At 41.0% G+C, this 13,011-nt stretch overlaps 1 protein-coding gene across 4 annotated transcripts in view; it reads left to right on the top strand.

Moving 5' to 3' along the window:
• Positions 1–13,011, top strand: part of Sppl2a (signal peptide peptidase like 2A) — a 40,079-nt gene that overhangs the window by 23,587 nt on the left and 3,481 nt on the right. For all 4 annotated transcript variants that reach the window (XR_003835921.1, XR_003835920.1, XM_021156587.2 and 1 more), the window contains 2 exons: positions 1,450–1,524; positions 4,674–4,834. Coding sequence is in view for 2 of the 4 variants with exons in the window: in XM_021156587.2 (XP_021012246.1) it covers positions 1,450–1,524; positions 4,674–4,834 (236 nt within the window). In the remaining 2 variants the exon portion in view is untranslated. The remainder of the gene's footprint in view (positions 1–1,449; positions 1,525–4,673; positions 4,835–13,011) is intronic.

Here is a 13,011-nt window from a genome sequence, read left to right as displayed (position 1 = left end):
GCCTTTAATCCCAGCACTCGGGAGGCAGAGGCAGGTGGATTTCTGAGTTCGAGGCCAGCCTGGTCTACAGAGTGAGTTCCAGGATCAGCCAGGACTACACAGAGAAACCCTGTCTCAAAAAACCAAAAAAAAAACAAAAAAAAACTGGGTCCCCTAGAAAAGTAGCCAGTGCTCTTAACTACTGAGCCATCTGCCCAATGTCCAGCTCAACATTATTTTTTGAGATAGGATCCTCACTGAATATGGAGCTTGCTGATTCAAGTAGGTTGGGCAGCCGTTAAAGTCCACCTGTCTCCTTCCCCTTAGCACTGAGATCATAAACAGATGCTATCACATGTGGGTGCTGGGAATCCAAACTCAGGACAATACCTATGGCAATTCATCCCTGTAACCCACTTTCCTTTTTAGGTTTTTTGGTTTTTTTTTTTTTGGTTTTTTTTTTTTTTTTTTTTTTGTTTTTTTTTTTTTTTTGGTTTTTTTCAAGACAGGGTTTCTCTGTGTAGCCCTGGCTGTCCTGGAACTCTGTAGACCAGGCTGGCCTCGAACTCAGAAATTCGCCTGCCTCTGCCTCCCAAGTGCTGGGATTAAAGGCCTGTGCCACCACGCCCGGCTCCAGATGAATATTATTTGGTTTTGCATACATACTACATTTTGTTTATCCATTCATTCATTAGTAAGTACTGAGATTGGTTTTATATCTTGGCTGTTCTGAATATCAAACATGTTTCTTTACCATATTAATTTAATTTCCTTTGGATATATGCTCAGTACTGGAACTGCTGATCATATCTTAGGTTTGTTTGTTTGTTTGTTTAAGGCTTCCTTGATATGTAGCCCAGGCTGTCTCAGTCTCCAGAATCCTTGAATTACAAGCTAATGTCACTGGGCCTGGTTTGTTTTTAATTTTTTGTTTGTTCTCAATCACTTAGGCAGACCCAAGAACTGCTGATGAGTCCTTTGCCCATTTTCTCGTTGGGTTATGTTTTTCTTACTGTTGGCTTGTTTGGGATCCTTGCATGTGTTAGGTGCCAGCCTTTATTAGATGTGTTGTGCAGATACTCTCATTGTATAGGCTGTCTCTTATACTGATTGCTTCTTTTGCTGCGTGAGAGGGTTCATGTAATTCCATTTGTCTATTCAATATATATATATATATATATATTTTAATGAAACATAAAGATATTTTCTCTTTAACATGGAACCCTGAGCAGCTAATAAAGTGCACGTTCTTCAGCTGCTGGTGCTTGGCCTGTGGGAAATGTGTCAAGTATCACATCTTTAAAAATTGACACATGAAAGTTCATTTTAAATTTAAGATACTTAAATGCTCTCATAATGAAAAAAAAATAACGTGAAATTCAACAACCTGTATTGTTGCCCATTCTAACAGTAGAATCTGTACTGTTGTTATTATTTTATTTTAAGAAAATAATGTGGGTTTTCTTTTAGGCCTGTTGATTGCATATTGTAGAAGATTCGACGTTCAGACTGGTTCTTCTATATACTATATTTCATCCACAATTGGTAAAGTTTGTTTCTTTTTATTATGTTGTGTTATATTGTCTGGAGAAAAAGCCAAAGGGCTAAAAGTAGTACTCTGTTTCATTTGCAGGACTTCCACATGAAGTGTTATAGAAGATCCTGTGCTTAGCCCTAGGCATAAAGCTATAAGAAGTATTTAAATGTGACCTTATGTCAGCCTGGCTCATAGCTTGGTTAGTGGGGTGCTTGCCCAGCATACATAGCATCTAAGGCTTGATGCCTAGATCCACATACACTAGTGTGATGACGTGTACCTGTGATCCCAACATGTGGGAGACAGGGGCAGGAGGACTAGGAGTTAAAGACTCCTCAGCTGGGGCTGGAGAGATGGCTCAGCGATTAAGAGCACTAACAGCTCTTCCAGAGGTCCTGAGTTCAAATCCCAGCAACCACATGGTGGCTTACAACCATCTGTAATGGCATCCAATATCCTCTTAAGGTTTGTCTTAAGACAGATACAGTGTACCCATTTAAGAAAAAAAAAAGACTCCTCAACTACAGGAGTCTGAGACCATCCTTGAGTACATGAGACCCTGACTAAATAAATAAATACGTAAATACAGATAGAAAATAAATAGTAAATGTCAAAGGTTCACACAAATGTCTCCCAAAATAGAGTTACTGACAGTGCAAGCATTGGTTTTAAGAGCTCAGTTTTGGTGAGGGGGTAAAAAGCATTCTTTTTAAACATATGGAGATAAACTAAACAGCAAATCAGTAAACGTTAGTAGACTACTTTTTTATGTAAAGCAAAGCTCATTCAAATAACTTGTAAGGGATAGTCAAATTATTAAATAACCTGTGAGGGATAGTCAAATTATTAAATAACTTGTAAGGGATAGTCAAATTATTAAATAACCTGTGAGGGATAGTCAAATTATTAAATAACCTGTGAGGGATAGTCAAATTACTTTGGTTTGTTCGCTTTTCAAGTCAGGTTTCTTTGTATCGTTTTGGCTGTAGACCAGGCTGTGCTCAAACTCATGGAGCTCCACCTGCCTCTGACTCTCAAGTGCTCTGATTAAAGGTGTGGGCCACCACACCTGACCTAAAACCATCTTTGAGGTCTTTTGTTTGGTTGGTTTTTGTTTTTTAGAGACAGGGTTTCTCTGTGTAGTCCCAGCATCCTGGAACTCTGTCTAGACAAGGCTGACCTCAACCCCGGAGATCTGCCTGCCTCTGCCTCCGAGTGCCAGGATTAGAGACATTCGTTACCACCACCCAACTATTTTCTGATTTTAAATAGTGAAATGTTAGGCTGGAGAGTTGGCACTGCAGTTAAGAGGGTATATTTTTCTTGTAGAGAATCCAGGTTCAAATCCCAGTTTCTATATGGCGGCTCAAAACTGTAACTTTAGTCCCAGGGGATTTAACAACCTTTTCTGATCTCTTAGGGTCCCAGGCATGCACTTGGTGCACAGACCTACATGTAAGCAAAACGCTCATACACATAAAATAATAAAATACATCTAAGCATGGCACACACCTTTAAGCCCAGCACTCAGAAGCAGAGCAAAGTAGATCTGCGAGTTTGAGACCATCAGATCTACAGAGTTCCAGGACAGCCAGGGCTACACGGAGAAACACTGTCTTAGACACACATCCCAACCCACTGGCCTCACCCCATGGTACTGCAAGAAAAAGAGATAATTAGAATCAGGATTGATGGGTGTGCACTTGTAATTCCAGGACTCTGGAAGATCAGAAGTTCAAGGTTTTTCTTGGCTGTGTATCAAGTTCAAGGCCTTGCATTTCATGAAACCTCGACTCAGAAACAAAAATAAATAAATGGGATAACCATACTTTATATCACAAGATTTTAGAGGCTTTAAATTAAAAGTTGAGGTTTTATTGGATGTGTTGAAGCTCATCTTTAATTCTAGCATTCAGAGGCAAGCAGATCTCTCTGAGTTTGAGGTCAGCCTGGTCTACATAGCTAGCCTAGTCTACATAGCAAGTTCTAGGATAGCCTGTGCTACATAGTGATTCAAAAAACAAGTTGAGGTTTTTATATATAGTTTTATAATTTTATTAAATGCCCAGAACACAAGTAGTAAATGTTTATTACTTGATTTTTTAGCATTGTGTATAGATAACCATGAATTTATGTAAATGAATTAATGTTTTGTTACTTATCTGGTATAGCAGGCAGTCATTACTTCTGTTTCTGTTATTGAAGTGTTAATAATAGGAAATTTAAAAGAAAACGCTCTGATACCTCTGAATATTTCTGGGTAGATATTTCAATATCCAAAGCTCTGAGTGCTTAGACAAATGGCCTGCACCACAGCCACAGATCTTCCTGAAGGCTTTCTAGTCCATATAGTTAAATATCTGTGTTGTGGTGTCAGGGAACAATATCACTAGAAATGTCCTCCCTGACAGCATGAAAGAAACCTAAGAGAGGGAAGAGGAGGGTGTGCAGAGAGCATGAGAGAAGTAAGGGGAGAAAGAGAAGAGGAGGGAGAGAAGGGAGGGGAAACAGACTCCATACAGAGAAGAGAAAGAAGCTTGAGTCGTTGAGTACAGCATCCTCTAAGGCAGTAACACCCAGTACCAGCCAGCAAGAACACTCAGTCCAAAGGCAGTGCTGAGGTGCTTGTCAGTTCTGCTGTGTAACTTTGGGAAGCTCACTCAGCCTCCCTGCTCTTTCACCACCTCATTTTTATGTAGCTAGACTAAATTGCCTGAGATCCTACATTCATACAATATTCCAGATCAGTAGGAAACATTCAAATGATATTTGATATGTAATAGTTAAGGATGTCTGTATTATGTATTAGGATAAACTTAAGATTTGGTTTATTTTTCGTTATGATCTGTGTGTGCCTCTGTGTGGGTTTGCACATTCAGGTAAGCACAGGTTCCTGAAGAGGTCAGGGGCATCAGACCGCATTGGAGCTGAAGTCCCAGGCAATCATAAAAGCCCAGCCCCCAGGGCATCTGACACCTCTAACCTCAGGAGCCTGCACCCACAGTCACAAATCCACACACATACAAACACATAATTTTAAAACTAAGTCTTATATAAAGATGTCTTCAGAAATACTTGAAAACGAGTATTTTAGTGGGGAAGGAAACTCCATTCCTGGAAGCATGTAAAACTGACCTGCGCTTCTGTTTCCCTACAGCCTATGCCGTTGGCATGATCATTACCTTTGTTGTCCTGATGGTGATGAAGACAGGGCAGCCTGCTCTCCTCTACTTGGTACCTTGTACACTTATTGCTGTCTCAGTCGTTGCTTGGAGTCGTAAGGAAATGAAAAAGTTCTGGAAAGGCAGCAGCTATCAGGTATGTGTTTGTTCTTTACAATTCATCTGCTGTTATGTCCCAGCAACTCTCTGTGTCAGGAACTTAGCATTACCCCAGAATGCCCTGAGTTCACAGAAACCCTGTCTAGAAAAAACAAAAACCAAACCAAACTAAATCAAAAGTTTATAAGTTTGTAGTAACATACATGTTCGATCCAGCATTTGAATGTACCAAACTAACTTCAATATCAAGGTTGCGCTTTAAAATTCATATAACAAAGAAATTCATAATTACAGAATATGTTGTTTGAGTTATTTTTAACAGAGGTAAAAACTCCTCTCTCTCTCTCTCTCTCTCTCTCTCTCTCTCTCTCTCTCTCTCTCTCTCTCTCTCTCGTTGTTTTGCATTGAAAGAGAGTTGAGAAACCCTTACCTGCTCAGTTCAGGCCGCTACACTGACCCCGTCCTTCCCAGAGGCAGTTTGTCAAGCATTATTTCTGATTTGTGCTAGTAGAATGACCCACCCCCTCCATCTGCCCCCACACATGTCAGTAGTTACCTCAACAGTCATCAGCTTGGAGGAAGTGGCTGCAGACGTTCTTACCAGAGAAGCAGTTCAGATGGCTCACAGCATCTTCTGTAGTGTTTAAGAAGAGACAGCCAACATTATGTCACAGGCTTTTATAACTGGAATTCTTTCTGGTAAATATTATAATTTCCTTTTGTGACTTAAATAAAATAATAGTAATACCTACTTTGACTACTTATCAGTGCTATTGCATGAGCCCACATTAATGTATACAAAAGGTAGCCACAAGGTCCTTCACTAAACTATTAATGTTAAAATAGCTGATAATTTTTCTATGGAGATGACACCTACTTTGGTTTTTCCCCCTAATGCTGGAGGTCAAACCTAAAGCTCCCATATGGTAGGCAAGTTTAGATTTTTATTTTTTTATTTTTTGTTTTCTGAGACATGGTTTCTCTGTGTATCTCTGGCTATCTTGGAACTCACTCTGTAGACCAGACTAGCTTTGAACTCAGAAATCCACCTTCCTCTGCCTTTCAAATGCTAGGATTAAAGGTGTGTGCTCTAGCCACAACCACTTGGCTTAGATTTTTCCTTTTTCTTTTCTTTTCTTTTTTTTTTTTAAAGATTTATTTATTTTTTATTTATATGAGTACACTGCAGCTGTCTTCAGACACTCCAGAAGAGAGCATCAGATCCCATTACAGATGGTTGTGAGCCACCATGTGGTTGCTGGGAATTGAACTCAGGACCCTCTGAAGAGCAGTCGGTGCTCTTAACCACTGAGCCATCTCTCCAGCCCTCTAGATTTTTCTTTTTAATTTAAATAAAAGGGTATCATAGTGTCCCACATCTCCAGTCACAACTCTTGGGAGGTGGGGGCTGGAGGATGGGAGTTCAAAGCTAACCTCAAACATAGCAAATTAGAGACCCTATTTCAATCAACTAATGAGATGAAAATGTATCCTAAACTACTACTAACTTTTGAGTATCTTATCTGAAAAGTGGCCTTTTATCCTCTTTAATAATTTTATATTTCTGCATTTAATGGCTACTTATTGAACATGAGGTAAGTTTGACTTCAGATATTGACTCTATAGGATGAACAAGTTATAAGCAAAACTCCTCCTGCAACTTTGTGACAGTTGCTAGGAAATGCAGACAGAGTCATAACAATAAAGTGTACTGATGGTTGTGAGCCATCATGTGGTTGCTTGGAATGAAGGTTGCTCACTCAGGCTCACTCCGGCCTAAAGATTTACTTATTATCATATGTAAGTACACTGTAGCTGTCTTCAAACACACCAGAAGAGAGTGTCAGATCTCATTATGAATGGTTGTGAGCCACCATGTGTTTGCTGAGATTGAACTCAGGACCTTTGGAAGAGCAGTCAGTGCTTTTAGCCACTGAGCCATTTCTCCAGCCCCATGCTGCCATTCTTTATCATTTATTTTTACCCAGACATTTATTCTTACAGGATTTTCTGGGAAATGGTAAAACTATCAGAAGAGATGTTCACTATGACACATCTGGCCTTTCTTCTACTTAGTGAATATGTTAATGTTATTGGCAATTAATGTTCTAAACATCTGCTGACTGTTTTTACTGCAGTCATTTTTTTATGTTTGTTTTAATTATATAGTAGTATATTTTTGTTTCTTGGTTGGTTTGTGTCTAGGTTTTGACTCTTTTGAGACAGGGCCTCTCTCTCCCTGTAGTGTGGGCTGTATTGAGCTCAGATGTAGTCCCTGGTAGCCTTGGGCTTTCAGCAGTCCTCCTGCCTTACCCTACTGCATGCTGGGATTATCAGAGTCTGGCACCATTCCTCAGTTCAGCTCCCGTTTGTGTTTTTAATGAAAGCATTTTAAAATGTATTTATGCTCAGTGGGGAGTTGCCTGGAGAAACTAGCGTGTTCCTTGAAGGGGAGTTACAGGTGCATAGGAACCCGACTCTGAAGCTCTGTGAGTGCCGCAAGCGCTCGCCACTGAGCGTCTCGCCAGTCTTCATATTTGTACTTGTTAAACAAGAAGCACAAAAGTGAGGCTGGGGAGAGGGTTTGCAGTGTGCATTGCTCTTCTAAAGGACCACAGTTCAGTTCCCAGCACTGACATCCAAGCAGCTCACATCTGCCAGGAACTCTAGTGCCAGGGGTTCCTATATACTGTGGAGGCTTCCTGCACTCCACGCACATCTTCACAGAGAGATACATTATTAGATAGAATAGAATAAATGGTAAAACAGTAATAATAATAATAATAATAATACAGGGGCTAGAGAGATGGCTTGTGGTTGGGAACACTTGCTGTTTTTACAGAGGACCTGAATTCTGTTCCCAGCACCCACAAGGGGTCTTACAATCCAGTTCCAGAGATCAGCATAAAGACAGATGTGCAGGTAAAACACTCATGCACATGGAAAGAAATAAATATTTTTAAAAAGAGAAATGAGTGTCTCAGGTGGAAGTGAAGGTCCCTTTTAACTGCCCTACCTTTCTGCCACTCTTTCGGGAGGGACGGCCACCTTGAGCCCTTTATGTGTAGCTTCCAAGTCTTTCTTTGCTTCCCCACACTGGCAATAGTTGATTATTTGAGAGTTACTATATACCTAAAAGCATTCATTTCTTTAGAGGTCTACTCTTTTTAATGTTTCTCTCGTTATTCTAGCATTTTCTTCATTTTCCTTTCTGTGTTTATTGAGAGAGGGGTTGGGGGAGGATATGGGAGGAATTCCACCAGTGAGTATTCATATTTGTCATGAGCATATATTGTTCTACCCTGGGACACCCAAGTGGCCAGAATAATCATTTGTTTGTTTGTTTGTTTGGTTGGTTGGTTGGTTGTTTTTCGAGACAGGGTTTCTCTGTGTAGCCCTGGATGTCCTGGAACTCACTTTGTAGACCAGGCTGGCCTCGAACTCAGAAATCCACCTGCCTCTGCCTCCCAAGTGCTGGAATTAAAGGCGTGGGCCACCACCTCCCGGCATAATCTTTTTTTTTAATTTTATTTTATTTTAATTCATTTTTTACACTCCATATTTCATTCTCTGCCCCTCCCCATCCACCCTCCAACTGCTCTACATCTCATACCTCCTTTCCACCCCACCCTGTCTCCATGTGGATGCTCCCATCCCCTACCCCGCTTGACCTCTAAACTCCCTGGGGCCTTCAGTCTCTTGAGGGTTAGGTGCATCATCTCTGAATGAACATAGACCTGGAAGTCCTCTACTGTATGTGTGTTGGGGGCCTCATAGCATCTGGTGTATGCTGTCTGTTTGGTGGTCCAGTGTTTGAGAGATCTCAGGGGTCCACATTAATTGAGACTGCTGGTCCTCCTACATGTTCGCCCTTCTCAGCTTCTTTCAGCCTTCCCTAATTCAACAACAGGGGTCAGCTGCTTCTGTCCTTTGGTTGGGTGCAAATAATGGCATCCAACTCTTTCAGCTGCTTGTTGTGTCTTTTGGAGGGCAGTCATGATAGATCCTTTTTTGTGAGCTCTCCATAGCCTCAGTAATAGTGTCACGCCTTGGGACCTCCCCTTGAGCTGGATCCCACTTTGGGCCTGTCACTGGACCTTATCCTCAGGCTTCCCTCCATTTCCATTCCTGTAATTCTTTCAGACAGAAACAATTATGGGTCAGAGGTGTGACTGTGGGATGGCAACCCCATCCCTCAGTTGATGTCCCATCTTCCTGCTGGAGGTGGGCTCTATAAGTTCCCTCTCCCTACTGTTGGGCATTTCATCAAAGGTCCCTCCCTTTGAGTCCAGAGAGAGTCTCTTACCTCCAAGTTTCATTCTTAATAATTAAGGTATTTAAAAATATATGTTTCTGGGTTCAGCGGTTAAGAGCACGGACTGCTCTTCCAGAGGTCCTGAGTTCAATTCCCAGCAACCACATTGTTGCTCTTAACCATCGGTAATGAGATCTGATGCCCTCTTCTGGTGTGTTTGAAGCCAGCTACAGTGTACTCACATAGATAAATAAATCTTTAAAAAAAAATGTATATATATGTATTTGTTTCACAGCAGCTAGACACAGAACACAGAACAGAAATAGTCCCAACGGCAGGCGTCAGGGGTTCAGTTTTGTTTCCTATTGGTATAATAAAATACCCAGACAAAAATTAGCTTAGGAGAAAAATGGCCTATTTTGGCTCACAATTCCAGGTTATAGCCCATCATGCAGGGAGTCAAGGCAGCAGAAACTTGAAGCAGTTAGTCACCTTGACAGTCACGAACAAAAGAGAAAATGAATACACACATGAGCAAGTGCTCAATTGGCATTCTCCATTCATTCAGTGTAGGGTCTCCTGCCTAGGGAATGGTGACACCCAAAGTGGGTGGGTCTTCTTTCTAGTCAAGATCACCCTTTACAGATATGATCACTGGACAACCTGTTCTAGATAATCTCTCATGAGGCCCCTTTCCTGGCTTATTGTAGATTGTGTCAAAGTACTCATTAAAACCATTGTAAGGGGTTTTCCTAAGTGGCACAGCAGCTAAATAGAACAATTAATTGTAGGAAAATCCATTTTAATGTATCTGAAAACAAAGGCTACTTCTTGTTTGTGTAAGGTGGCATCACTATTTTATTCCACAAAGCCTTTCAGAATACAGAATAACACCTAGTAAGGACCAGGAGTCTGGGGGCAGGGTAAACCTAAAAACTGATTTAGTCATTCTAGCTCTGACCTTGGAAAGTTTACCTTGCTCTTGGTGCCTCAGTTTCTTCCAGTATGAAATAGGGTAATAACTTATTTCCGAGGACTGCATTTAATCTGTTAACCCTTGAATATGTTAGTGTATGCCAGTTTCTTAAAACAGTGTCAGCATACCATTAACTTCAAATACGTTTGTTACTATTTGAAGGAGCTGGGAGCTTTAAAACTTTGTTTTGTTGGTTTCTATTTTTCAGTTCACTATCTAGATTTTCTTTCTTTCTTTCTTTTTTTCCTGATTTTCATTTTAAAACTTTGAGTTTTGTGAGAGTGTGTGTGTGTAACTCTCATACATTATTAACTTTTGTTTGCTTTGGTTTTTGAGACAGGGTTTTTCTGTATAGCTCTGACTGTCCTGGAACTCAAGAGCACTACCTGCCTCTGCCTCCCAAGTGCTGGGATCAAAGGCGTGTGCCACCACCACCCTATCACTATTAACTTTTAAAACACAAAATAGACCTCCTTTCTCTATAAACTTTATACATAGTCATTTATCTATATTTCAACATTTTTTAGTCATTTTGAAATAAACATAAAGGAAGTAAAATAAAACAGAATCTATTAATAATACTAATAATTTGGTTCATTGTAATGTCAGATATCTGTTTTGAGTACAAGGATAGTGATAGACGTTAAAACATCTCTAATCCAAAATTCAAAATGCTCTAAGATCTGAGATTCAGAGGTATGGTGATTTGAATGAGAATGGCCCTCATAGGACAGCATGCTTAAATGCTTGCCTGACATTGGTTGAACTGTTTGGGAAGGACTAGGAGGTGTGGCTTTGCTGGGGTGTGTTTGTGTGTGTGTCAGTGGTGGCAGGCTCTGGTGGGGGCCATTCCCAGTTAGCTCTTCCTCTTCCTCCTTCCTGTGGCTCAGCTGTAAGCGATCGGGTGCCCCTGCTGCCGTGCTTTCCTCTGACATCATGAACTTTCTGGGTATGAGCTGTATGTGAAATATAAGTTAATTTCATGTTTGGATCCATTCTATCCTCAAAATATCTCTTTATGAATAGGCAAACATACCAAAAAATTCAAAATCTGAAACACTTACATTCCCAAGTATTTTGGATAAGAGAATCTTAACTTGTAGTTTAATGAATGGAGGAGGTGTAGAACTGTCCACTGGAGACTTGTTCCAGGGGGTGGTGGGAGCAGGTGTCCCTGGATTGAACCTGGGGCCTCACACATGCCAAGCAGGCTCTGTACATTCAGCTGTGTCCCATTTTAATGGCAGTGGTGGTCATGATTGCATTAGGTTCAGACGTCATCACGTAAGTGCTATAATACTTGACTTGGAATCTTTCACCCCCTCTGTAAATTTCTCATGGGTAGAAAATGGATTTTTCTACAATTTCATTAAAATAATATCATTTTAGAAAAATTAGTTACGAATTCTTTTGTGTAGCTTCAAGGCCAGCCAGTTTCCTTTGACGTTTTCTAAAGCTACAGTACTCAGTTCCACTTATTTGACTTTACCTGAAGCCAGAGTTCTAATTAATATAGAGTTAATAAATGACTTTTTTCCCCTAGAGAGCATAACGGTTTGGGGAGAGTGGTATTTTGTGTTTCTACTAGTAAATCAAATGCAGTGAGGTTCATGCAGTAGCTTGAACGGGCTGTTTACTCTAATGGGTAACAGGCGCTCAGCTTGTTGGCATCCAGTGAACAGTGTGTGCTAATGTCACTAGTACTTGTAATTATTTTTAGAAGTCACAAGCTTTGAGTCACGAGTTGGGGTTCAAAGCTACTTAAACTGACTGAGGACTGAGAACTTGTTACTCGGGTTGGTTTATTAGACAGCTTTCGGCAATCAGCTCCAAGCAAGTGGAGCTTCGGATGCCTGGTTAGCTGATCCCTTCAAAGGACAGCTTACAAATGTGAAATACCAATTCTGCCAGTGAATTTTTGGGGGCTGTGTTGATGTATTGAGTTTTACGTTCTTGACCCTCACGTCTGCTCTGTGCACCGCTGTGGTGTGTTTACTGAAAGCTTGGAGACTAGGGAGTAGCAATGCTAACTTTTCAGTTAGTAGACCTTGAAATTGTCTTGTTGTTGTTCGCTTTGGTTTTGTTTTGCTTTGTTTTGGGGACGCAGGTGAGTGTCTCACTGCATAGTCCAGGCTGGCTGAGATTCAGATTCCCCCTGCCTCAACTTCCTGCATGCCAGGATTATAGCCTGGTACTACCAGGACTGGTTAATTAATATATCTATATTTAGAGCTGGGATTATAGTGCCCAGTGTGATACCTAAGAATTAGGAAAACCGAAGCCTGTTATAACGCTGGGCACATAGCTCTTACTGTTCAGGACGGTTGCCAGGGTACAAAGATCACAGAGAAGGAAAGCAGTGTGTCTACCCCACCCGCTACGGTCCCTTCCATGCTACCATGGGTCTCCTCACACCTCTGGCCTTTTGTCAGAAAAAGGGGCCCTAACTCTATCTATATGTGCATGTCTATAACTTTAAGTGTGACTAAAATATTCCACAGCTTCACCCTATGTCTCATGTTGTAGAATGCTTAATACTACCTGTTGTGATCAGCTTTTGTCTGTTTTTAAGTGCGTTGAAGTTTATTGTGTATTTTTATGTTGTCAGAAAAGGAATTCAGGGCTCCCACATGCTAAGTATTCCTTTAAATTTTTTTCTCCTATAACTGTCATGAACAGTTTATTAACTGCTTTAACCTAGGTGTTATCTGTGGCAGATAAAGGACCAAATAAATGACCAGGGCCTGTGGTTGCTGACAGGTGGGCTTTACTGAAAGTGTCCCCATTGGTTGAGGTGCCTGTTACCTGAAAGCCTCAACTCAGAGGCACCCCTGTCTGGCAAGTCCAGAAATCCATATGGAACAATCTCTTCTTAAAAAACAAAACCCGCCGGGCGTGGTGGCGCACGCCTTTAATCCCAGCACTCGGGAGGCAGAGGCAGGCGGATTTCTGAGTTCGAGGCCAGCCTTGTCTACAAAGTGAG

Source organism: Mus caroli, chromosome 2 (assembly GCF_900094665.2).
Source record: "Mus caroli chromosome 2, CAROLI_EIJ_v1.1, whole genome shotgun sequence".
Classification (NCBI taxonomy): domain Eukaryota; kingdom Metazoa; phylum Chordata; class Mammalia; order Rodentia; family Muridae; genus Mus; species Mus caroli.
Note: the sequence above shows the minus strand (reverse complement) of the source record. Positions and strands in the feature narration are given on the sequence as shown.